The 27,409-nt window shown below is 42.6% G+C and overlaps 1 protein-coding gene across 1 annotated transcript in view; it reads right to left on the bottom strand.

Annotated features, from left to right (window-relative positions):
• Positions 1–23,045, bottom strand: part of LOC112103823 (cytoplasmic tyrosine-protein kinase BMX) — a 33,039-nt gene extending 9,994 nt beyond the window's left edge. The window contains exons 1-10 of the mRNA XM_024195774.1: positions 22,908–23,045; positions 21,763–21,867; positions 20,163–20,244; positions 17,978–18,097; positions 15,766–15,833; positions 11,553–11,731; positions 4,483–4,545; positions 3,083–3,142; positions 1,622–1,676; positions 364–443 (exon numbers count right to left, since the gene is read on the bottom strand). Coding sequence (XP_024051542.1) covers positions 364–443; positions 1,622–1,676; positions 3,083–3,142; positions 4,483–4,545; positions 11,553–11,731; positions 15,766–15,833; positions 17,978–18,097; positions 20,163–20,244; positions 21,763–21,867; positions 22,908–23,045 — 950 coding nt within the window. The remainder of the gene's footprint in view (positions 1–363; positions 444–1,621; positions 1,677–3,082; positions 3,143–4,482; positions 4,546–11,552; positions 11,732–15,765; positions 15,834–17,977; positions 18,098–20,162; positions 20,245–21,762; positions 21,868–22,907) is intronic.
• Between the last annotated feature and the right edge of the window lie 4,364 nt (positions 23,046–27,409).

Here is a 27,409-nt window from a genome sequence, read left to right as displayed (position 1 = left end):
TTTCCCCCTCCTTCCAGCCATTACATTAATCTCCCATACAACCTGTCCTTGGAGATGCTCCCTGTGCAGCTGGCAATGAAACAATAATATATCTACCAGCTCTCCCCTACTCTCTCTCTCCCCTGCAATGAGCACACCTCTTTGTGGTGGCTTCTGTCACGATAGCACTGGACTCAGCAAAAGGGACCGGAAGGTTAAGGCACGGATGGATTTAGAGGGATAATACTGTTTAGAAGCCTGTTTCCAAACTTGCCCAAAGTTCAGTCCAGATCTGGTGAAGTAACTTTGGTATTGAATGACTCCCCTCAGGAACAAACCCATGGAGTTGAAAATGGAAACGAAGGCAGTCCTTTGAATACTCACTCAAGAGCCTTGCTGAATACAGACACGGTGTACTTGCCCACTCGGCTTGAATTTCGAACCATAAAAGCACCTTCTTTCCCCTAATAATAATAAATAAAAAGGAAGGAAAACATCACAAGAAACTCCCACTATTTGAGACATATTTTGTAACTTTGCCTTGATGCATTTCCAGAATGCCTTAAACTCACATCAGTTTTCCACTGCCTCAGTATATCTGGGTGACTAAACAGCTAGAGAGATTTTCAGTACATATTCAATTTCAGGCTATTTTTAATGTGAGCAGCAGCTAAATCCTACTTTTTCCCTCTTCCCCATCCCCCAACTTTGCACTATAGGTTTCTGCTTTTGAGGGTGGTTTCCCAGGTAGGTGCTGAGATTCTGGTTTCCATTAGGACTTTCCTAGCAGTACATGTAGGAGCGACATTAGTCTTGTGCTGGAATTTGGTTGCTGTGTGGCTGGAACAAGACACTTACAAGTCCAGCTATGGTCTAAGATTCAATGCTGCAAGATGCTGTGCAACCTCATGTCCCATTCAGATCGATGGGATTTGCGACTGTTCAGCCCCTGATTGGGCCATAGGTGACTAATCCTTCTACTGCCCCTGCCCCTCCTAGAAATACACAGTGATTCGCCAGGATTATACTTCCTTTCTGAACCTCTAGTGCAGGCAGCTGGGAAGGAAAATTGGGCCATGGCTCTGTGGAGCATGGTATGAGCTGCAAGTGGCTGAGCACCAATGGGACAGGGAGTACACAAGGAGTGAGTGTCACGGGAGCTAGGAGGTGTAATAGGTAAGTGTATTAGCCGCTGACATGTCATGTCTCCGATGGAAAGGAATATGACAATGCCATTGTCCAGTCGTCTCCGTTTCTGCATGTCACAGAATCCCCCCACAGTGTTCTCTGACTGGTAGTCTGTGCTCCAAAAAGACCAACATTTGAAATAGCAATTTAGAGTATTGTATGTCAGGAGTGAAAGCCATACAAGTGAAAGCTTTGGGGGAGGGCTCTGCCTGCCCTTTGCCTAGTTTAGATTAGTGCCATTACTTAGTCACCTCTAGGGCCCTTACATTCACCCACAACCTAATTACTCCTATATCTTCATACTAAATTAATACCTATTTCAGTTTCTACCACTCTCACTGTAATACTAAAGTTATTTGAAGAGCATTAGCACCCTCTAGAGGTGAGGAGCAGCAACGATAACAATAGATTTAGAGAGAGGTTTAAACGTAGTTAATAACGATATTTCCAGTACCTTCTGTCGCAGCAGTTGCTCTGACTGGGCCCTGGAGATATCACCAGCGTACCAACTGCAGCAAGAAATATTGTTTACAGCATGATTTCCGAATAACAGTTTGGCAAAGTAGACTGATGAAAAACCCTTACAAGATGCCTCATTTTCAAATCTGCTTTTAAGCCAAAGTATCTATCTTACATAGCCCCCAGTAGTAGTAGTAACTGAGCGCCTCACAGTCTTTAATGCATTTATCCTTGCAACACCCCTGTGAGGCAGAGCAGTGCCTCAGATGGGAAACTGAGGCACGGAGAGACTAAATGACTTGCACAAAGTCACACGAGTGTCCTAGGCTAGTTCCCTAACCACTGGACCATCCTTCCTCCCTGATATAGATCAAGATACATTTGCAAGTTACATGTGATATCTAAGGTAATAGTTAAGTGTGATCTTGAGATAGCACGAAGCAGACAAAGATAACCTAAAAATATCTTCTGAATTAGCCTCCTAGACACTGAGATTCCCAGATGTTTATTCCCCATAGACAATACCTATAAAATTACATTATTAACAATAGATCACAGGACTCTGAGGGCCATATTTTGAGAGAATGAAGTAACTGCCCACCCCTATGTGTTTAGATGTCTAAATACCCATTTAGATGCATTATTGTGGGGAAAGTGTGAGCAAACTGTGCCTGCTGGGGGCCTCCCTCTATCCATGCAGATTTGTCCCTTGAGGGGCCACTAGCATGTTAAGAATTGCCCATTTTCAAACACAAAGCTCCTTACCAGTGTTTTTAATAAAATCTTGGATCATTAAAATTGAGCGTCTGGGGTGGCCGCTGCCCCTCCACGTTCCCTGTGCAGGGGCTTCGGGTCACTGAATCCATGTAAATACCTCACTCCTCTGGTCTTCTTCACCCTGACCTGTTTGAGGCCAGCAGGGCACCCTGCTCTGTGGCCTTCAGAGAGTGAGGATACTTTCTTTTTTGCCAACTCTGCCATGGAGAGCCCTGCATGCACCCCCACCCTGGGGGGACTTTCAATTGAAAAGCATCAACTGTGTGTAACTCCTGCAACATTCAAACCTCTTTGTGATGGTCAGGCTTTACCTTACATAATATGGTAATGAGCTGCAAGCTCCCAAAGGAAGGAGACAGCTACTTCATACATGTTTTCAAGAGAAACTCCTCTCAGCCTCATCACAGGTGTCCGTGTTTTGTGAGCACACCCTTTTATCGGGGTATCAGACAGGCTTTTCTAAAAGCCTCCCCATCCGCTGCTTTGTTGGGTGAAAACAGACTCATTCCATTGGAAGCCTATGGAAGATTATTAATAATAAGGATGATTTGTATCACAGAAGGGTTGAGAGGAGGATAAGGGCTCCACTGTGCTAGGCACTGTGCAGACAGCTAATGGAAAGATGGTCCTTATCCCAAAGAGCTTAAGGTTTACACATGAAAACACTCCACATACTCACTCATGCTTAGTGATGCTCTCCTCTTCTTCTGATGAATGGTCACTTCCGCTGGAGTTTCCCCTACAAAGTCGAAACACCCCATTGAAATCATGTAAATATGCAGACCTTCCTCAAGTAAAAACCCATATTAAATATATTCACACTGAACTAATGCTAGGCTCAGCCCAAAGTGGATTTTTCCCCCCCTTTAGGCAAATTTGAGGATATATTTCATTTTCTTTCCATTTCTTTTTTGGTTTGGTGAGGGTGAAAAAAATACACACTTTCCCATGGTAAAATACTCTAACCTCAGTTTTAGAGCTGCAGCTGAATGTTGCAAATGAACATGTTGCAGGTAGAAAGTCCTTTATAAGTAGTGATGCCTTGGCTAGCTGTGCAAGGAAATTTTAACTTGAGTTTTAAAAATTATCAATTGAAAAATCAGGAGCCTGCTCAGAGGGCATTCACTAAGACTTCTGAGGCGAGCCTAACGTGGCTCCTCCCCCTTTGTGATAATACCTAGCGAGCTTGGAGAGTAAAACACTCTCTCTGCCTGTCCTGCTAGGCAGAGGGGCTGAACCTCTCTGCTGCAGCTGTTATGAGGAGATTGTAATTGCCTCATTGAAGCTTACACAGAAATCCTCCAAAACCACAAAAGCTCAAGATCCTCCAATAAATGTTCTTAACATCAGGGACAGAATTAAAACAGCACATGCCAAAACAAGTTACAACAAAACAAATATCTGCCCCCCTCCACTTCCTAACCCCAACAACAAACCAACAATTTAGGATTCTGGTTTTTACTGCATTCTACAGCAGTCAGGAAATTATAGGAAATTAGACGATTACATTTAAAAAAAAAGTTGTAGGCCTGATCCAGCACCATTTACTCAGACAAATCTCTTTACAGTCCATGGGATTACTTAAATGCTCCCTGCAAATACTCAGGCAAGTGCTTAATTTTATGCACAACATAAGTGTTTGCAAGATCAGGGCCAAAGATACTTAAAAAAAATTGGTCTGATCTGGCAGGCTTCACTTAAACAAAATCACATTACTTTCTATGGGACTACTCACATGCACAATGTTACTCACATATGTAAATGTTTGCATGGTTGGGGCCTTAATAGTGAAGTAAGAATACATAGGGTGAAATCCTGGCCCTATTGAAGTCAATGGCAAAACTTCCATTGATGTCAGTGGGGCCGGTATTTCACCCATAATTTTTTTGCATTAAATATATATACAACAAGAAGATGAAGATATAGTCTATCCGATATCTTTCACGACACTTTATGCAAGGTATTCAGAAAGCCGTAGAATAGATCATAAACTAGTGAAACGTTCTGGAAATGTGGCCTGGTCTTTCCTAAAATGGTGGGGTGAAAATTTAAGCAGTGAGTGGCCGGATGTTGATTTACCCAGGTTCATCATCATCCAGGGAGATCTCTTTCAGATAGGGACTTGGTGCGAAGCCTTCATTCCTGCAAATTAAACATTTCACGATTCAGTTATCTTGTATAATTCCATTTTAAATTTGATCTTTTCAAATAGGAAATGGTATTAAACAAACTCACTCACCAACTTTTTATAGTGTCAGAGAGATTTTCATGTTTAAAATATTTTAAAACAGTCCTAGTGTTTATATGCCACATAGAGGAATGCATAGGGAATTTTGTTGTTGTAGGAAATTACTTTTTAATACATTAAAACCTGTAACAGCCACTGAAATAACTTCCATCTTAGGCTACGTCTTCATTACCCGCCGATCCGGCGGGTAGCAATCGGTTTATCGGGGATCGACTTACCGCGTCTCGTGAGGACGCGGTAAAATCGATCCCTGATCTCTCTGCCGTCGACTCCAGAAATCCACCTCGACAAGAGGCGACAGTGGAGTCGGCGGCAGCGCGGCAGCGGTCGGCTTTCCCCCGTCCTCACCACCAGGTAAGCCGACCTAAAATACGCAACTTCAGCTACGGTATTCACGTAGCTGAAGTTGCGTATCTTAGGTCGGAACCCCGCTGTAGTGTAGACCTAGCCTTAGAGATCGGCTTTCTCAGCAGGAGGAGTGGAGCAGGCAGTTTGTAGGTAGCTCAATAATGTCTTGATGTACTAATGGCTGCCAGCAGAGGGTTCTCTGATCCAAAAACAATTCCAGACCTCAAAAAGTCAATGGCTGTACCAATCACTCTCGTTCAGGGTCAACTCAGTCAAGCATCTTTATGAAGTAAAGCAGCTAGGGCTGTGAGGAGGCCACCTGAGGCACTAGGCAGCATGGCAGGGCAGAGCTAAACTGTGTGGACTGAGGGGTTTTTCTGGTTGGAAACACAAGGCAACCGTATCAGTTGCAAGCTGTGTCTGTTGGAGGGACAGAAAGACAGGACAGTAGCAGTGAATGTGACCGTGACTAAAGCAGAGAGACTGGGCTTCTTGGGCAGAAAACTCAATGGAGTGGAAGACTTGAAGATTGCTGAGTAAGGGAACTGCCTGCTGTTTGTTTCTGCTGTGTTAACGGAAAGAGGACAATGTGGGTCATTTGTTTGTTTCTGTAAATAAAAGCGATTACACCAAAAATATACCTAACTCATACTTTCAATTTCTCATCCTAATAGCAACGGCCCTCCAAGGCCCTGACTCCATTTAGCCACACAGGTCAAAGGGAAACACTATGAATAATTCTCTTTCTCTCTCTCTGCTCTTTCCCTTTAGCTCAGGATGCTGTGTTTGAGCTCTGAGAGCCTGGAGCTGATTGCATCAGATGTATACATACACCACTTAGTCACCAACCAAGCAGTCATGCACTCTGCACTCTGTGCATTAAACTGAGTAGTCCCTCACACATACTAATTTGTTGCTGGCCTTCTACTTTCTTTGATTCCATGGGACGTTGTACAGTGTGACTGAATATCAAGCTGGGTACTGTGTGTTAGAAGCTAATGTTTCTTTACTTGTTTCTTTCTTTATTTACAAATTGTACTTGAATCAATGAGTTATTAGTGGACCAGCCAACTCCACTCAGTCTAAACTCTCTTCAGTCGGTCCGGGACCTCTCTCAGCTGAACATAGGTATTGCTCCGAGCTGGAGATTAATGAGAAAATACCTTCTTTTAATTTGCTGAAGGAGATTCCTCCCTTTGTGGACCACAAGGGAAATAACCAAGAAAATCTATAGATAGGGGTGCCCAGTCATTGCGGTAAAACACTAAGGGCTTGTCTACATGGGGGTTTTAATCCAGATCAAATCAAGTTAATCTGGTTTGAAAACACTTGTGTATGCATGACGCAACCAATCACTGTGTATTAATTCCTCATCTATCAGGAGTTCTGGAGTTGTCCTGCCCAGTGGACTAGGTTCACTTCAAATTATATTAGTTTGGTCTTTTGTTTGTGTGCATGCAATTGCTGTGCACCACTTTTTTTTGCATCCTTCCATTGGCAATCCCATAGTGCTTTGCAGGTTGACCATTATTGACCTGTCTGTTTACTTGTGTGCACTGCCTGCAAGTTTACAGGGTGTCCCTTCCTCCTTTTAAAAACTGGTGCAGAGCCAGATTTTGCTGTTTGCTCCTGGATCCCAGTGTACTATTCTGGTGATACCACTGTGATAGTGCTCCAGAAGCCCACACCATGCCTCGTGCAGCCCCTTGGATCTCAGCTGGGACCCTGGGTTTCATCACTATATGGGGGAGAAGCGTTGGTTCAGGAAGCTCTTTGCAGACAGCTACAGGAATAAGGAGTTTTTTGTGGACACTGCAAAGCAGATGTCTGTGAGGAGCCATGAGTGGGTTGCCAACCAGTGCTGGATACAGCAAGCAGCTCAGGAGAAAATACATTGAAATGAGGGATAAAAAGAGACAATCTGGCAGGGGACATTTGACCTGTCCATTTTTTGATGAACTGGGCAGGATTCTACATGATCATAGTACGACCCTTCCCAGGCACTATTTGGAGCCTGCTGCCTGTGCTCTGCACTCCACCGAGGATGACCGGGTCAACCAGTTGGAGAATGCGCAGGAGGATGCCGGAGAGGAGCTGCCCTGGAAAGCCAGGATCTTTTTGGGACTCAGGATGCTGACGATGGCCTGCTGGAAAGCCAGCCCCAATCCTAACCTGCTACAATGGACCCTGATTCCTGCCTTGTATTGTCGGAGCCAGAGCCCAAGCCAGAAACTCAGGCTGGGACCGAAGAATCAGATCCCTTGAAGGGAAGTTCAGCATGTTAGTACCTGTCCTTACAATTTATTATTATTGTTGGCAGATGTGAGTTAGGACCTTCCCTTCCCTACCCCCTTTTGCTGTTTCAAAATGGCACGTATTCTGACCCCCTGTGCCCTGTCCCGCGGCAGAGTTGAATACCGAAAGCATTCATTTGTGCAAAATCCCACCGTTTGTTGAGACAATGGTTACAGGAAAATAATTGGGGTTAGTTTTCATTGTTCATGTTAGATATGAGTGCAAACTGCATGGGCGGACCAGGCTGAGGTACAAATGTCCTGTAACAAGCAGTTTAGTGGACAACCATAGCAGGGCCTTTCAGGTTTTCTCTGCGCTGTCTCCATGTCTGTAGAGGAGGTATAGCAGAACTTAAGACTGAGAAATTGCTGAATTTTGTTTAGCATGTTATACAGAATAGTCGCATGCCCAGCCCCCTCCCCCCAGCATAGCTTGCAAGCCCCTTCCATTCCTGCAGCACTTCTGGGGGGTCCATCCTGATGAACAACTTCACAGCGTATCTCGCTGGTCTGCCTTTTGCCTTTTTGAATAATGCCCTTCTGTGCCTCCTAGTCACCCTCCTCAGCATAATGTCACTGAAAGTCAGAACAGCCTAACAGGGATGTAGAGAGGATTACAATCTAGCTCGCCCCCTGATGCTCCCTATAGCCCTCCCTTTGCACATTGGACACCATAGAAACACCTCCAGCACACAAACAAATCTGCAAAAGCAAACCTGGAACATAGCTTCGACCACCCCACCCCTATCAACAGCTTGAAATCAGATACTGGACACTGAAATCCAAATGCAGCCAGCACCTTCTCTCCATGCAAACCACTGACTATCTCTCAGGTTCCCCCAAGAATGGGAAGAGTCTCAAGGAGGAAAAGTCACATATACAAAGAAGCTATCATGACTTGTCTGGGATATAAACAGTACACAACTCTTTTTTCCCCCCGACTCTCACAACACCTGCAACAGCCAGACCATCAAGACCTCTGTATATTGCTGAGAGGCTGGTCAACCTGAAGGGGAGAAAAAGGAAGACTCGCGACAAGACATTAGCAGAACTCATGGCTGAGTCACAAAGGAAAACCTGACTGGCTGAGTACATGAGGACTGAGTGGGAGAAAGAAATGCAGCTCTCCCAGGAGATAGTGACAGTGGCCAAGAACAGAGACGAGAGAAAGCATGGCTGTGGCTAAGTTCAACATGGCCATGGCCAAGGAGCACATGGAAAAACACAGAGAGATGCAGAGGCAGCTCATGGATGCTATCCTGAGCTAGAATGCCCTCCTACAAAACATGCTCCTGCTAGGCCAGGCCCGTAATTTGGGACCCTGGAAAAGGCTGGATACTGGGACCAGCAGCAATGCCTAACCTCCACTTCCCCACAGGTGGGCTGCTGGCAGCTCCCATTCACTTCTCCGATCCAACCTCTGGGCACCAAGAACACTGACTCCTGGGAGCCCTGCAACACCTCTGACAACTTTGAGCCATGGCCCTCAACCCCAGAACCCAGAGGCAAGGTGTATTCTCACCTGTGACTTTATGCATCAGGTGAAAATACAGTATTGTATTTGAAATGTTTGCACTGTTGCATTAATTAAAGGTTCATGTACAGTTGGTTAGCTAGTAGATTGGTTAGTTAAATACAAATACATTATTTTTCCATTGGCTTCATTAAAACCTTATTATTTGTTTTTGTTGTTGTTTCATAATAAAAACAGTTCACAATGCATCCGTTATGAGTCATCGTGGCATTTAACACAGAAAATCCTTTAAATAAAGCTAAAATAACTTATAGGCTTTTACGTAAGTACACAGGCAACGCTACACTTCAACCACCTACACACAATCCCCCAGTGCTCGTAATGTCTGTGTCCCAGCACAACCCCCACAGGCTGCCATGTTCAGGCACAAGACTCAAAATATGAAAACAGGCATCCCTGGCAGCATTCTCCCGGCTGTTAGTGTTCTCTAGGGGATGCCCTGCTGGCTGCTCGAAACTCCAAGCAAGTCTCTCTTAACATCAGCCTCCCACCCATCAGCATTGTTCCCTCCTTTCTCCCCCCCTCCCGCTCTCACAAATATTGTGCAGAAGCATGATGTGCAGTTAAAATGCTTGGGGAAAAAAATTCTGCAGCTTCCAACCTATTCCATAAATGGCACCATCTGCCTTTCAAATGACCGAATGTACACTCGACCCCCATTCTGCAATTACTGAGGCAATAGTTAAAATGTTCCCCCCTTCTGTCGCAGCAGCCAGTGTATGGCTTCATTAGTCAGGGCATCAGGGCTCCCAGAATAACCAGCCCAACCTCCACGCTATTAATGTCCACAGTGCTTCTGAGAGGGAACAGGCTTTTCTCCATTAATCTAAATGGAACTGAGTTCCAAAAGATGCTAGCATTGTGGATGCTTCCAGAGCACCCCACATTTATTTCTGTCATCCTGCCATGGGAGTCAACTTGTCCTTGGTGCAGCATGGAGAAATACCCTCTTCTGTTTATAAATTCTGCAGCCTGGCAGGGGAGGGGGGAAAAAGATAGGCACATGGGTCCCATCACTTGCCCCTATACAGTTTGGGAACCCCATGCATGCAAAGCCATCAGTAATCTCCTGAGCATTATCCAGCTTCATGACCAGGTTAGACAGCACCTTATCAATGGCCTAGCAGAGAATGTTCCCAACGGTTGACCTCCCTGAACTGAATTGGTTGGCTACAGACTGGTAACATTCTGGGGTGGCCAACTTCCAGATGGCAACGATGACCTGCTTCTCCACCGGTGTGGGGCACAGCATGTTGGTCCGCTGTTGCTGCAGCTCTAGGGTCAGTTCCATGCAGATCTCAAAAAAGGTTCCCCATCGGAAGTTCTATGGCCACTGCTGGTCACCCCGGCTCTGCAGAACGATCCTCTCCCACCAATCCACACTGGTTTCCTGAGCCCAGAAGTGGAACTGAATGCTGTGTAGGTGATCCAGGAACTCGTCCTCTTGTTCCAATGGCATCCTCCTGTTCTTCTACCTTGTTCTGCTGCCACTGCTATAGAGTATCCCCTTGTTGCTGGAGGAGCTGTTGCTGATGCCATAGGATATTCTCCGGCTCCCACGTCATTCGCTTGGGTGGTGCAACGGGCGTTCGTCCGGCTCTGAGTGCTGTAATGTAGCCCAAGCAGCCTGTGCATACTCATGCTTATCACCATGGCGGTGTGGAGCATTGTGGGGTCTGTGCTGGACAACAGTATTTGGGAAATGTTGCGAGCCCGCCCAGAAAGGAAGTGTGGGGCGGAGACGGTGAAAACATGATTCTTTTAAATAAAATTGAACCTGCCTGGCTTTCCACAATTCACAGTGAAAACAATCCCAGAATTCACGCTGCTCAGCAGTGAAGCACAGACATAGCCCTTGGAAATACATTCCATGGGACACCTCTGGAGAATGCTATGCCCTCAGTTCGCAGCAAACTGCTGCCATGTGTTCACATGATGTGAACTGAAAACGGAACAGTCGTTCCATATGCACACTGTTGGTGCAACTCACATCCTGCAAGTTACCTGATGTGCAACAAAAAGCTTCGGGTTACCCCTTCCCAACCCCCCTGTCCCCCATGTGGATACCCCAAAGGCAAAAAGTGCTTCTTTCCTAATAGTCTCCATTGATTCTAAAGCTGCCACTGCTATTGCAGGTACATACCAAAATAAAAACCACTAGAGACTGTTCAGATAATAGGCTGTTCAGTGATTATTGTCACTCTTGCCTGATCTGGTAGCTAAAATTCTAGTTATTTCACAGAGAGGAGTGGAAGTAGGTGAGATGGAAGGAAAGATGGGGCAGGACAGATTTTTGAACAGCCTTAAGGAAAGCAACCCCCCTTCTTCGTACATATTGTTATATGGTTTGCAAGTAGTGGACTTTTTGTGAGTCTTTGGAATGAAAATGATAAATCCTGAGGTGGCTTTACGTTCCTCTAAATGCCATACCAACCTGTTAAATACACATGCATCAGAGAGACGCTCTATGTGTCAACAATATAAGACTGTGCCAAGAGTCAGAGAGGAGCTAGGAGCAAGGTAAGAGCAGAAAAGTATGGAGGAGTGTATAGAAAATTAAGGCTCATGAGATCAGCTGGAGCAAGTTTAAAAAGCCACCAGGGTAGTTCTTAATTGGATCCTGGAATGCACCAGTGCCAGCAGGGTTGTTTAAGGATGGGTGTGAGGTGGAATGAGGGTCATTACTGAACAAATATTCTCTATTGAGTGTGCAAAGTAAACTTACCCTTCCATGTCTCTTATTTGCCACCAGTCAGGATCCTCTTCTTTCAGAACATAATACTTGTTGTTCCGGACAAGCTGGAGATCAGTGTTTCCTTTGGGTTCATAGTCATACTCTGCCACAGTGATCTTCAGCGGGGATTTACCTGGTGCTGGAACTGGAGGTAGACTGTCGTGCTTCAGCTTTTGAAGGCAGAGGAAATAAAATTACAATGAAGTGCATCACAGTAGAAAATCATTTTTAGCATTTATATTGCAGTTTGCATCTTCAATGAGCTCTGTGACTGCAAAGAAATTAATGCAAGTTAACTAGAAATGCATGGTGTGCTGAAGTATTTTTTCCTTCCTTTGTTTTGAAATACATTCCAACAGCTGTAGTCCAATATAAATAATGAAATACAAACCAAACTCTGTTACAATAATATTCAAGGCTTGGTCCTGCTCTAATATATGTGGAGTTGTGTATTTTGTAAAATTAGCAACAGCACAGACCTTATGTTACAAGACCCAAGGAGCATGGTTTTGTACTATAGCCGAGAACAGGATTCAGCCCAGTGGGTTAAAATTACACCAGAAGAGGTAAGGGCATTCTCAACTGAAGCTAACAATTTGTGAGCTCACAATGAGCTCAAACTGCAAAGGTTACATGTTGCAGGTAGCTCAGCACAGAAGATGAATTTACATAAAAGGGAATGGTAATAGGATTAACTGATACTTATACCTGGGGTACACCTACACTGCAAAAATAGGTGTGTTCCTAACTCAGGTTAGCTAACTTGGGTTAAAATAGCAGTGAAGACATGGCAACTTGGCATTTAACTTGGGTTAGCAGCTCAAGTTCAAGCCTATAGGTTACCCTGGGGTTGAACTCAAGGTACTAACCCAAGTTAAAAACACACCTTATTTTGCAATGTAGATGTACTTGTAGTGTGATTGTGAGTCATGAAGCGTAAGTACCTTCCACCATATGTAAATGTGCTGATAGCTGACCGTACTAAAAGACTCCGCTGTAATATTATACAATAGCACGTTGCATTTTTTAAAAATGTGCCTTAGATCAATAACAAGTACAATAGTCACTATTAAAAATGAAATCAGTATTAGCCAACTGTTACTGCACAGCGGTGCCTGTTATTTCCTTTTCTAAACATTGTATAGAAGAAACTGATATTTCAGATAATCAAGGCTGATTATTTTTCATGGAATAAAATGGGAAGAGTCAGGGCTTTGCCACAGCAGGAAATGCATCTGTTAGTTTAAAAGAGGAAAGTCATGGCACACACTTATTTTGCTGAATATTAAGTTGTTTGTCATACGGAATTATGAGAAAGTCAAATAATTGTTTAAAACTAGGCAATAACAAGCAGCTTAAAATAATTTAAAACTCTTAGTCAAATCCAGTGGGCATATATAGATCTAAGCTTGTAAAAATTCCCAGAGGAGTCCTGGCTTAGCGGTGGGCTGGCTGGGATTATAAAAGTCCTGAATTTTTGTTAAAAAAAATCCTGTAAGTCGCGGTTCCAGTCTTGGAAGGCATGGCCATCACAAACATATAGATTTGCAGGTAATATACCACCCTGAGCCCTAGTTGCCTTTCAGTGACGTCAGCAGGAGTTTTGCTGTTGACTTTCATAGCAGTAGGAATGAGGCCTAAAGATAACATTTTCAGAATGCCCAAGTCACTTAGGAGCCTAAGTCCCATTGACTTTCAATGAGACTTAGGCGCCTATGTGCCTGCCACTTTTGGTTACCAGCTTGGATTTGATGTGGAGAGCAGCACTGTGGATAAGTTCAATTTTCCCTAGAGGGATTGTGTGTGTGTGTATGTGTGTGTGTGTATGAGAAAGAGAGAGAGAGAGAGAGAGAGAAGAGCAGGCTAGAATCCTCACACTAAGGCCACAGAGTAATTAATAGTGGAACTCCTCAATGGCTATGGCTGCAACCTCAGGGATTCAGGAAGGGGGTAAGGGAATGACTGGAGTGAGGGCTAGGACTGGCCAGTGGATCTGTCCCTGCCCACCAGCTAGGAGGCGTGAGGGGGCAGGAGAGAAACAGCAAGGGCTACAAATGGGATGCAGAGGACTAAGCCATGAAAAGCTGCCTCTCATGTCAGGAAATAACTGCTGATCCCAAAGAGTCAGGAAACTGTCTGGTGGCTCCTCTGAAGGCACATTAATCCAGCTCATGGTCCCCAACTCCCATAATTGCTCCTGGAGTAGCCTCTTCTGTCAGGCCCCAGCATAAAAGGGCAGAGATATGGTGTTGGTCTGAGGAAAAGGGACTCCAGAGACCCAGGGACATGGGGAGAAGGACAGCACCAAGAACAACCTGGACAGGGAAGAGGAGGACAGAGTCCCCAGAGATTTGGAGGGAGGGTGAGGGGCATGATCCAACAGAGACTTGGAAGGAGGGTTAGGAGATTATGATGTTGGGTATGTTGAGCAATTTGAATGGGTAGTAAAAGGGGCAAAGGCAAAAAGGAGAAAGTTATTCAAAGTTGTGTTGGGGGCTTGCACTAGTAGTTGCTGGACTAAGTAGATGCTGCTCCCTGTCATTTGACAACTTTTGTAGTCCTGACCTGTGCCTTGTGACTGGGGCCAGGAAACAAAGCTGCTTTGTCTCTGACAAGCACTCCCTGCTTTTTAAATTTCCCTTTCAAAACATCTCCTTGATAATGAGCCGGTAAGTCCTAATACGAGTCAACCTGTTCAGTGGCTGATTTGCATGACTGATAATATCTTTAGATAAACAAAATCCTTCGATAGGAGTCAGGGAAGATGGTCCATGGCATTTGAAACTTGTTTATTCACAGTCTCACTATCCTCAAACTTCATTATCAGAACCAGTGTCAAAAGCCCATTTGCTCAGTTATAAATGCTTTCCAAGTCCCTACTCCCACAAAAATACTTAACCCAGCATTGCCAGTTCTTATGATTTTATCATGAGTCTTGTGATATTTGGTATGTTTATTAAATCCCCTGCTGCTGGAGTCAAGTTATTATGTGAGAATCTCAGCTTTCATTTTAAAAAAAGTTTCTAGCACTTGTGGTTGCAGAGAAAAGCTGGAAACTGTGACCTGAGTGTATCCTAGAGATTCAAAAATCAGAAGGTAAATAAAAAGAACCCCAAATGTATTTTTTGAAAAATCTCATTATTTTAAAGCCAATGTTGTGATTTGGGGTGAGGGGGGCTGAATGAAGAATTTTGAATCCCTGACATTGGCAGTACTGTTAGCCACCTCTTAGATGTATGACATATAATTGAACTCTTAGTCCCAAGCCCTCTCCCTCGTTCCAAGCCTGAGTGACTTGTCTGGACACAGAAACATTTGGTGGAGATAACCCCAATCCCCAGCTGTGGAACAACAGTGAAGCGGCACTGCAGTCACTACCTGGGCCTAAGTGCTGGAGTGACCTCCATGGATCTTGTGCTCTACAGGGAGGAAAGGACCAGAGAATCAGTGTAGTAGCAGATCCTCCATCCCCATCATGACTCTTGTCTCTGACAACCACCCCCGTTCCCTCTAACATGCCTCTGTACATGACTATAACAGGAGTCTCCATGGAGCTGGACTCTGTGGCTGGCAGAGGCTGCACATTTCGTGTACAGACACATGTAATCCTGCCCTCTCCCCATACAGGGGAACTGCAGCATTTCCACTCTGCAGGAGGCCCTCTGCACTTGCTGGACTGGGAAGGATTTGGGCTCTAGATAAACAATTTTGGGCCCAGGCCTGCTCTCACTGAAGCCTGTGGGGTAAAATTCCCATTGACTTTAATGGAAACAGGCACATAAAAGCAAATCTGTTCAAACAACTTCACAAGAAGCAGAGGTTTGCTATGGCCCAAACTGACATCTGCACACTGCAATGCATTGAAACTATCTGAGACTTTTCCAGCTTTGCAGGCACTCCTGTGCGACAGCCCAGAGGGAAGCGTGGGCAGGGTGAGGAATGAATGGAGAAAGGGTGGAACTGGAGGACTGCTAAGTATACCCTCCTGTCCTTCCCTGGGTTGTGCTGGTGGCCACTAAGGACATTGATGCTACTCAGTGATTAGGTTGGAGTAGCTTCCATTGAACAGCTGTCTGGGGGAGAAGGTTCCCCAATCCTTCCCCAATGGATCTCTCCATCATTTATTTGGGCTGGATGCTAGGGAGTGGATTTGCCCCCATAAGCAGAGTTCATTGTAGGCAGATACTAAAAGTTTGTCACCTACCAGTTTCCCAGGGACAGGAGGCAGCGGTTTCAGAGAGCTGGTGGTGCTAGGTAGACTCATATCTATAACTGGGGGGAAAGAAAAAATAACACAGGCAATTTACTGCATGACTCCAAGGCCATGCATGCAATAGGTTTTTCCACTTATGTAGCTCCACTAGTGGCAGCAGTGGTGGGACCACTAGAGTAGACACACAGCCCTGGTGATCACCAACGTTTTACCTCCACGTTGGGTTAACATGCTTTAGGTAATGTGATAGTTAATATGTTGGAGGCTGCCTGGGATTCTCCCTCCGCTAGCCCTCTCACACTGTTGCTATCACCAGTGCACCTGCATCATCATCAATAGATGTTTTTCTGAAGCAAAGTTAGAGTAGACAGAACACCCTCTTGCATTCTGTAGTATTTCAGACAGAAACAAAGATTTTGATACATGGTGACGCTACTTTTTGGAAGGTTTTCTTTTTCTACCTACTGCTGTGTGCAGAAGTCCAGTGGCAACCAAACAGTTATTTGTGGCAGTGTGTGGGTTTTATAACATTATTTGCATATATCATATTTGCTTTGGAAGTTACATACGGCCATTCAAATTACAAAAAAACAACAACTGGCAAATCTTTAAAATAGTAGGGCATTGTTTAGTGTTCCTCCACTGGGTCCATACATAGGACACTGATGTTAATACTAAATAGTGTAGCTAAATTTTCAAAAGGGGCCTCTATATTTTCACTTGCAATCTCACACATACAAATTGGGTACTTAGGGTTGCCTGTCATTTTGAGGACCCATCTTGAAACAACTGGGGCCTGATTATCAGAGGGGCTGAGCATTCTCAATGTCAATGGGAACTGCAAGAGTTCAGCACCTCTGAAAAATCGGGCTTTCGATCTCTCAAGCGAGGCTCCCAAACCAGAGGCACTCAAAACAAGTGTCCACTTTCAAAAAATGTAAGCCTCAGCTATCCAATGTGCATGCAATAATGTGTTGTAGGAGGTGGGGTGGGGAGGGGAGGGTGCTTACGAATATGTAGATCGTGGCATGCATCCATTTTGAAAATTTACTCCTCAGGTTCTTTATGGTGACTAATAAATGAGCTAAATAATTGTGATTAATTTCCAGTCCAGTATTTTAAAAATGTATATTTAAACAAAAAAATAAAATACATAAAATACTCCTTCATTCCGTAAATACATTGTTCCAACATACTGCAGGAGTCTGCAACTCAGATACACCATGTTTGTTTTTAAATGGTGCACAGGAAAGAAATGCACAAATGCTCTATGAGGTCCTGGAATGTGCATTATTTGAAACAACTGCTCCCTAGAACCATTTTGTGGAGTAATTTGACTAGCAAGTTTCCCTAACTAAACTTGCTCCTCAGCACAATACATTTTATAAAATTAAAATGATTTTTCAGCTATTCTTTTGATTCCCCTGTGCTTATTGTAATCCTATTTCTTATAAATGCACATTCCACAGAGTACCAAAAATAGACTTGTGGGGGAGAATATAGCATTGTTTAGAAAAGTAGCGACCATAAATATGAATATAATGAAAAAAATCAGTTTTACTTTGGATTTATTATGAAGTTAAATTCTTTATAACTGACACACAAATGTTGCTAGTAGATTATTTGGCTGTTTGGACTCAGCCATAAAGACAAGTTCTGATATTTTTTTCTCCCACTCCCATAACAACAGCAACAACAACTCAGCATACTAAGTCGACGTAAAGAGAAAGGATTTCTTTTTGGTGCATTTTGGAGGTACAGTAAAAAATTGTCATGATCTCAGCATGGGTATTGCACATACACGTCTACCCCGATATAACGCGACACGATATAACACGAATTCGGATATAACGCGGTAAAGCAGTGCTCTGGGGGTGGGGCTGTGCACTCCGGTGGATCAAAGCAAGTTCAATATAACGCGGTTTCACCTATAACGCGGTAAGATTTTTTGGCTCCCGAGGACAGTGTTATATCGAGGTAGAGGTGTACTATATTCTTTCCCCCTAGGCACATTATCAAACTACATAGTACAATTGCAATGCTGTTAAAAGAAGTTAAGAACAAACATCAAGAGGAATAATTGATCAGATTTTTATATTTACCACCATTGATTACAATTATCCTTGTAGATTTACCAATATCATGAAAAGCACCATTAAGAATAACATATCAAAAAGCAAATACAAAGAAAATGGCTCATTACATTTCTCCCAGATGGTACATCCAGGGGCTGCTTTACATGTCTGGTTGCAGCAGAGAAACTTCCCATTGGTAAAGAATTCTTTGTGATACTTGTTTAGTAAATCCGGATTGTCTTTAATCTCTGGAGCGCACAGGACGGGAAGAAGAAAAAAAAGAACTTTAAAAGGTTTGCTGGTAGCATGTTTTCAGTAAGCAATACAAACTGATACAATAAAAGAATTCAGTAACAGTGAATCAAGATCATGGAGGAGATGTGCATTTTATAAAGACTTAAAGACTTTCCTAGACTGTCCTAAAGCCCATTTAACTGTGTTGAAAAATCTAATAAAACATTTTATGTATCAAAAATATGAAGAGTGATTTCATTTCTAATTCATATTATAGAAATAAACTAGACAAACTATAGGTGTTCAATACACCAAATGGCAAATTTCAGTACAAAACTGACCTGTTAAATGTAATACTTTCTATTTATCAAACCTCTTAAATAAACATTTGTTACTTGTATATAAAAAATAATCCAGTATTCTATAGAAATGGCCCAAAACAGTATAACTGGCAATAGTGACACTGTAGTTTTTTGAATCAGTGCTGTAGTATTTGTTTTAAAAGATAATGAAACAAATAATTTTAAAAGTGTAGAGCAAGAGTTTATAAATGATTGCTTAAAGTTAGGCTCCTAAATCCCTGGTTAGGCACCTGAATTTACAGCCTGGTTTTCAAAAATGCCGCGCACCCAGAAGCATGGGAGCTGCTGCATAATTGTTCAAAATCTTGGCCACAGAATTTTGTTACTTGTTTTTACAGCTGAACTTTATTTTAAAAGTTCCTTAGAAAATTGTAATCACTTTGCTATAATGCCCGTCACAAGATTTATGCAATATTTCACTGAACAAGTGGTATTCCTCACATACTTTCTTTAAAAAACCTATCTTGTTTGAATAGCACTCTTATTAACATGTTCAGCTGAGAATATTGGACCAAATCCTGAGGTCCCAAGGTCAGATCTTTCTCCCATCAGGAAAAAGACAATTTAGGTGCAGGGCCGGCTCCAGGCACCAGCTTACCAAGCAGGTGGTTGGGGCGGCCACTTCGGAGAGGGGCGGCACGTCCAGCTGTTCGGCGGCAGTTCGGTGGACGGTCCCTCACTCCAGCTCGGAGCAAAGGACCTCCCGCCAAATTGCCGCAGCAGATCGCGATCGCGGCTTTTTTGTTTGTTTGTTTGTTTTTGTTTGGCTGCTTGGGGTGGCAAAAGCCCTGGAGCCGGCCCTGTTTAGGGGACAATAAGCCCCATGAAGAGACAAATCCTGGAGTTTCCATCACATAATTCTGTTGGGTGAATGGAATGAGCAGAGGATTCAGCTACCAAAAACTCAATCTGCCAGAGGTCGGGGCCATGAGTGGGGAAGTCTTTATGCCTCCAAACTGCCTACTGGTTTACTGTGGTTCTTCCTATTCCCTTGCCAGTCTGGATCCCTGCTGGCTTTCAAAACCAATTTTTTCTTCAGAAGGATTATTCAAAAGAATCTGTCCCTGGTTTCTAGAAGAAACATTGCACGTAGCCTATTGGAGCCTCCCACTTCTGCCCAGATTGTCCAGGGACAACGTTGCAGTGGTAGGTAAGGAGAGAGCCACACACTCAAAGTCACCTCCACCCATGGGCCCACAAGAGACAACTGGGGGATAAACAGGGCCTGACCCAAAGTCCATTAAAGTAAATGGAAAGACTCCTATTGACTTTAATGGGTGCTACTGCAATGTGTAGTATGTGGATGGACTCCTCCTCCCCTAAGGATCCTATTGACTTCACTGTGGTTTACGGGACCCAGCACTCTGCCTACACACTACTTATTGGATGGACGGAGCATTGCTCAGTTAAAGACCATGGAAAGAATCAGAACAAACTAAGTAAAGACTAGAGTTGGTGGGGAAATGCCAGCAGGGAAATTTTGTGAATTTTTTCCTCCCACCATTTTTCATTGAAATTTTTGAAATGTTCTCATCCACTCCAGTCCTGTTGCATGGAGGAGCGAGATTGCAGCTGAAAATGGCTGACAAAACCATTGCATTAAAATAAGAAACTAGATTCATCTACTCCCCTTATTCAGATGATTTCTCTGAACACACAATCTTCCCCCCCATGTTAGAAAAAAGTTGCTTCACAAGATGGTAAAAACAAATGTTACCTTTATGTAAAGCTTTCAACCACTGATTTCGGCTCTCTTTATTTGCTGCAAAGACATAGAGAAGGCCATCCTTGTATACAATCTAAAAGAGGTGGGAAAACAATTCATTGTAGTTATCCTGTTCTCAAAGTTCATTAGCTTTTTTTTTTTTAAATAAAGACCTAGAGTAGTGGAAACAAAGAAGTAAAGGACTTAGAAACCCAAGGATCAAGCTCTGCAGGCCTGTTCACACCAAAATGCATGCAGCCCAGGCAGGGTTGCCAATGTTAGTTGGATGTATCCCTGGAGATTTCATCACATGATGTAATCTTTAATTAAAGATTAATCTTTAATTCCTGGAGACTCCAGGCCAATCCTGGAGGGTTGGCAACCCTAAACCCAGGACAGTGATGAGCCAGAACAGAGTTAAATAGTTATACTCCCATTTCACATGAAAGTGAGCTTGTATTATGGGCCTGAACCAATCCTGCTCCCAATGGCAAAACTCCCTTTGGCATTAGTAGGAGAACAATAAGACCCTAAATTCAGTAACTTGCACATTCTCATCAGAAATGGGAAGTACACTATGTACCTTTCATTCCTTCCCCATCCTCTCTCCCCCATATTTGAGTGTATTAGGTGCTCATGAGAGTAACAAACTAATTTAATATAAAAATACTATTTAATGAGGGTTAGGAGTATTCAATCTGAGATAAGTCAGACAGTGATAACACTGCTGCCCTCTCTTGGGGTTACCCCCAGGGGTAGCAATTGTTGGGTGGCAGTTAATTAATGAACTCCTCTGCTGCCCAGGTCATGCACCCTTTCCAAGCCACTGTTGCCCATTTTAGACTATAGCACCCCACCCTTGGCACAAAGGGAAGTTGCAGCTGCTTCGCACTATTGTATATTCTTCTCCTCATGGACTCTCTGCCTCCAGGACTCTCTGCTCTGGCATAGGCTTTGGAATGAATCTATCTCTGAGAATTAACACATACAGTACAAATGACAGCAAAGTCAAGGTTATGGCTTTTGCAGCATATATGACTTTGCTTCCATACACATATGTAGTATTAGTATTACTGTATATGTTGATAAAGATAAGGTTTAATAGAGATGTGCAATTTAGATGAGGTACAATTGCTGAGGGAACCGTAACTTTGAATTTCTGGACTCTTGTGCATTTAAATGGTCAACCTATAGTTTCAATATCAAAAGGCCAAGTTCTGCACTTCTTTTTGCCACTAAAGTGAAAGGAGGTCAGGTGGGGAAGGTTAAAAAGAGAAAATGAATTGTGATCAGTATTGCACAACAAAATAAACATATTCAATATTCAAATACATGCACCATTCGTGTGTGTGTATAGGAACACACCAAAATAAATAAACTATTATACACACATGAATGCACAAACAGACAGGTCCTGAACCAAATTCCACTGAAGTCAATGAAAAGACTCCCGTTGATTTTGATGGTCTTTGGGTCAGGTTTATAGTAACAAGGATTCATTTCCAACCTGCTGTAAGTTTTTGTAACAGTCAGCAGTGACACAAGCCCTTATTTGTCCTAAAAAATAATGGTTCACCACAGTAAAGATCAGTTTTGTATTTCGTGATCTTACCTGAAATGGATATTGTCTCTCCAAAGGTGCCTGTTCCTCATGATTCACTGCCTCAACACATCGAATTTTCTTAATGTCAATTGATCCTTTTTTGCTTCCTTTTTTCTAAGAATAAAAGCCAAAGCAGGACTACTCATCATTCTAAACACAGGACTATTGTCCTCAAATCAAAAATACTTTATGGTCATGACAAGTTTTATAAAAACTTAATCACACTTAATCTAAGCTGTGTGTAATTGCACACTTCAGATTGGGTAAAGTAGAGTTCCACTTTTGTTAAACTGTTTGGGAAAGACATTGAAAACCCTCCGTTGTATCTTATCCTGCAATCCATATTCTGACAAAACTCCCTTTGAAGTCAAGGTATAAAGACAACAGGATGGGCCCTACATCTGGTACATGAACTTCGGTATTACAATGCAAAAGCAGAGATGGAGGATATAAAATGCAAAAGTCTCTAATGGGAAATAAGAGTCTGATTTTGTATTACATTATTTTGTTAAGATACTGGCATCGATCCTGCCACCCTTATTCAGACAGTGAGTTGTAACTAACAGGAGTAATCCAAATGTGCTATCAGGAGTGCAGATGGTAACAATGTATTTTAGTTGCTTCAGAGCTATCTCTGAATGCACAAAAGAGGCCACTCTGCTGAAAGTCCAGACCATTTGTTTGATACATAATCACTTTTTAAAATATGACCAGGCTTTAGCCTTTTACTTTATATCAGTTATGGGCCAAATTCTGCACTGAGCTATCTCCTGTACAAATGACTTGAAACCAATGCCAGATATAACTCACCACAGAGACCCTGATTCAGGAAAACATCCCTATTCAAGGCATGTGCTTAACTTTAGGCATGTGCCTAAGTCCCATTGACTTTGATGAGATTTAAGCATATGCCTAAGATTAAGCATCATTAAGTTCTGTGCTGAATAGGGGTGGACTTAAACACATTCTTAAGTGCTATCCTGAATCAAGGCCAGATTTTGGTCCCATACCATTTTTAAATCCCACTTGGAACAAAAGATATCACTACCCCTACTATATGATATCTAATCAAAGCACATTGAGGAAAAAATCCAGAGGCATAAACTTACTTTAGAAAAATATGTACCTCTGTAGTTAAGAAAATAATTTCTCACCTCTTTGTCATATTCATAGTAAGAGAGGTTTGTTTTTGTGAGAACAAACAGTCGTTCTTTGTAATTAATTGGTGAAATTTTTTTCTTCTGTTGCGACTTCTTTAAAAGAAGCTCCTCTAGAATTGATTCCTGCTCCATTTTATTGCCCTAAAAATTGGAAATAGTCGTTTTAATAATAATAGTTGTTAAAAGATTAACAAAGGCAGCTATGTCCTTTACTAATGGATTGTAAAGCATGTTATAAAATGAATTTAAGATATATTTATTGCATGTTCTAACAAGCGTTATGAAGAGTGTATTTTATATTTTATAAACAGCTATGAACAGTTAGTTTTTCTGCTCAGACAAAAATAAACATGTTATAGGAAATTAAAATTTAAGATAAAACTGTAGCTCCAACTAAGATATTTTCAGTTCTTTTGTTGCCTGAGAATTTCTCCCTTTAAAGTCTTGCACTGTCTGGCAAGGAATTGAAGCTATATTAAGCACAAATGTATCAGATCAGAGACACAGGAAGAAAGTAATTATAGCAACAAACACACAATCCTTCATATCACAGATGAGAAAAAGCATAATTGATCACAGTGTTTCCTGGACTGGTAATTTCTAATTTCTTTCTTTGCACTGAAAGAAACATATGGATATGAAACAGAACCATTCAGGTAAAGAAATGTAAAAAAGTGAAAATATTATTATATGATTATTAATATGTATTAATCTTGTTATTAATTATGCAATAACAAGTGAAAAGAGGAGCGAGACCCTTTGGTTTTTAAAACTATTTGTGTTTAAAGTTACTTACATGGGTGTTGCACTTACAAGAGGAATTATGTCCTTTGTCTTTTGTCTGCTTGGTGCTCCAAAGGGAAGTGTCCTGCTGACTTACTCTCCATCACGTTCTTATCAAACCTGGAGTGTTTATCAGAAAAAAGATATTTGCATGCCACTCATCACACCCATTCTGTCAGAACACATATAGGTGTGTTTTCTGTGTTAGCATATATTTTGCACAATTCCATTTTTAGCCTTGATACATTTAAGTCAAGGGGGTTTATGGCCTCTGAACAATTCCTTGTAGTGTCTGCAATCGAGATACTGCGACGTTATGCTAGTGCATTATAAAAGGAAGAGTAGCTAGTCTGTTTTCACTGTCTATTCTCATGAAAAGGGTCGTAAGCTGTGGGCGGGGGGAAGCATGGGCTGTTATAGCAGGGATAAGGGGAGACAAGAAAGAACATAGAGGGGAAATCAAATCAGTATATTTTATGTCTGTATACTAATGCGAGAAGTATGGGGAATAAGCAGGAAGAACTTGAAATGCTAGTTAATAAACACAGCTATGACACAGCTGGCATCACAGAGACTTGGTGGAATAATACACATGACTGGAATATTGGTATAAAAGGGTACAGCTAGTACAGGAAGGACAAGTAAGGGAAAAAAGGAGGAAGTGTTGCCTTATATGTTAAAAATGTATACACTTGGACTGAGGTTGAGATGGAAATAGGAGACATACTTGTTTAAAGGCTCTCTGGGTAGGATAAAAGAGTAAAAAACAAGGGTGATGTCATGGTAGGGAGTCTATTACAGACCACCTAACCAGGAAGAAGAGGTGGATGAGGCTTTTTTTAAATAACTAACAAAATTATCCAAAGCACAGGACTTGGTGGTGATGGGGGACTTCAACTACCCAGACGTCAGTTGGGACAATAACACAGCAGGGTACAGATTATCCATCAAGTTCTTGGAATGTATTGGAGACAATTTTTTATTTCAGAAAGTGGAGAAAGCTACTAGAGGAGACGCTGTTCTAGATTTGATTTTGACAAATAGGGAGGAACTGGTTGAGAATTTGAAAGTGGAAGGCAGCTTAGGTGATAGTGATCATGAGATGGTAGAGTTAATGATTCTAAGGAATGGTAAGAGGGAAAACAGCACAATAAAGATAATGGATTTCAAGAAGGCAGACTTTAGCAAATGCAGGGAGTCGGTATATAAGATCCCATGGGAAGCAAGTCTAAGGAAAAAACAGTTCAAGAGAGTTGGCAGTTTTTCAAAGAGACATTATTAAGGGCACAAGAGCAAACTATCCCACTGCATAGGAAAGATAGGAAGTATGGCAAGAGATCACCCTGGCTTAACAAGGAGTTCTTCAATGATCTGAAACTGAAAAAACAGCCCTACAAGAAGTGGAAATTAGTTCAAATTATAAGTGATGAACATAAACAAATAACACAAGTATGTAGGGTCAAAATTAGAAAGGCCAAAGCACAAAATGAGATTAAATTAGCTAGAGACATAAAGAGTAACAAGAAAACATTCTACAAATACATTAGAAGCAAGAGAAAGATCAAAGACAGGGTAGGCCTATTACTAAATGAGAAGGGGAAAACAATAACAGAAAATGTGGAAATGGAAAAAGTGTTAAATGACATTTTTGTTTTGGTTTTCACGAAAAAGATTAGTAGCGATTGGATGTCTAACATAGTGAATGCCAGTGAAAATGAGGTAGGTTCAGAGGCTACAATAGGGAAAGAAAAAGTTAAAAATTACTTAGACAAATTAGATGTCTTCAAGTCACCAGGGCTTTATGAAATACATCTTAGAATACTCAAGGAGCTGACAGAGGAGATATCTGAGCCATCAGCGATTATCTTCGAAAAGTCATGGAAGACAGGTGAGATTCCAGAGGACTGGAAAAGGGCAAATAAAGTGTCAATCTATAAAAATAAGGATAACCGAGGGAATTACAGACCAGTCAGTTTAACTTCAGTACCCGGAAAGATAATGGGGCAAAGCAATCAATTTGCAAACACCTAGAAGATAATAAGGTGATAAGTAACAGTCAGCATGGATTTGTCAAGAACAAATCGTGTCAAACCTACCTAATAGCTTCTTTGACTGGGTAACAAGTCTTGAGGATAGGGGGAAAGTGGTAGATGTGGCATATCTTGACTTTAGTAAGGCTTTTGATACTATTTCACATGACCTTCTCATAGGGGGCTGCAGACAGGGGAGTTTGAGAGGGAGAGCAAGAGATCCCGCTGACAAACAGGCTACCAGGTGAGAGGTGAGAGTACTAGCTGTTAGTGAGTGAGTTTGCTCGACTGTTTGAATTTTAATTGTGATTCTGATTTCAGGTGACTTCAGTTTCAGTTACAGCTGCTGTGGCAGTTGGGACTGAGTGTCTGACTTTGTTCCCTTGATTGTTCCCTTGATTGCCTTTGATTGGCCTTCCCCAGAGTGACTCACGAGGGGGTGGGACTGACCTAGGCAAGCAGGCTTTAAAAGCCAGAGGCAGAGCGACCAGGGGGCTGCAGACAGGGGAGTTTGACAGAGGGAGGCTTACGATGGTTAGGAAGACCCGCAACACCTGTGCCAGCACTGCTTCTGTCTCCTCCACCTGCGCCTGTAGCCAGATAGAGCTCCTGAGCATGGATGCTTCTACCCAGATCCTGGTGTGGTTCTGCAGGGACTGTAACTTGCAATTTCCACTTACTGATATCCAGGCTGGGGGGACCATCCAATGTGAAAGGTGCCTGGTGGTGGAATCTTTCAGGCAGCAGGTGGGAGAGCTACAGGAGGAGGTGGCTAGGTTGAGGAGCATCCGAATCCACGAGCAATTCCTGGACAGTGTCCATGTGGGGACAGCTGAGGTAGCTGTCCCAGTACACAGGACTGCTGACACACCACTGGTGGAGGAGGAGATGGCTCAGGGTGAACACTGGCAGCTGGTTACTTCTGGCAGCAGGCAGTGCTCCACCCCTGCTCCGAACCCTCCCGCTGTGGTAATAGGTAACTATTATGCTCTTCTTGATACAGGAGAGAAGGAATCACCCCCTACAGTAAAGCAAGAGGAAGATCAAGGACAGGGTAGGCCCACTGCCCAGTGAGGAGGGAGAAACAGTAACAGGAAACTTGGAAATGGCAGAGATGCTTAATGACTTCTTTGTTTCGGTCTTCACCGAGAAGTCTGAAGGAATGCCTAACATAGTGAGTGCTAATGGGAAGGGGATAGGTTTAGCAGATAAAATAAAAAAAGAACAAGTTAAAAATCACTTAGAAAAGTTAGATGCCTGCAAGTCACCAGGGCCTGATGAAATGCATCCTAGAATACTCAAGGAGCTAATAGAGGAGGTATCTGAGCCTCTAGCTATTATCTTTGGAAAATCATGGGAGACGGGAGAGATTCCAGAAGACTGGAAAAGGGCAAATATAGTGCCCATCTATAAAAAGGGAAATAAAAACAACCCAGGAAACTACAGACCAGTTAGTTTAACTTCTGTGCCAGGGAAGATAATGGAGCAAGTAATTAAGGAAATCATCTGCAATCACTTGGAAGGGGGTAAGATGATAGGGAACAGCCAGCATGGATTTGTAAAGAACAAATCATGTCAAACCAATCTGATAGCTTTCTTTGATAGGATAACGAGTCTTGTGGATAAGGGAGAAGCGGTGGATGTGGTATACCTAGACTTTAGTAAGGCATTTGATACGGTCTC

This window comes from Terrapene carolina, unplaced genomic scaffold, assembly GCF_002925995.2.
Source record: "Terrapene carolina triunguis isolate 2854851 unplaced genomic scaffold, T_m_triunguis-2.0 Scaffold22, whole genome shotgun sequence".
NCBI lineage: Eukaryota > Metazoa > Chordata > Testudines > Emydidae > Terrapene > Terrapene triunguis.
This window is presented reverse-complemented; position numbering and strand designations above follow the sequence as displayed.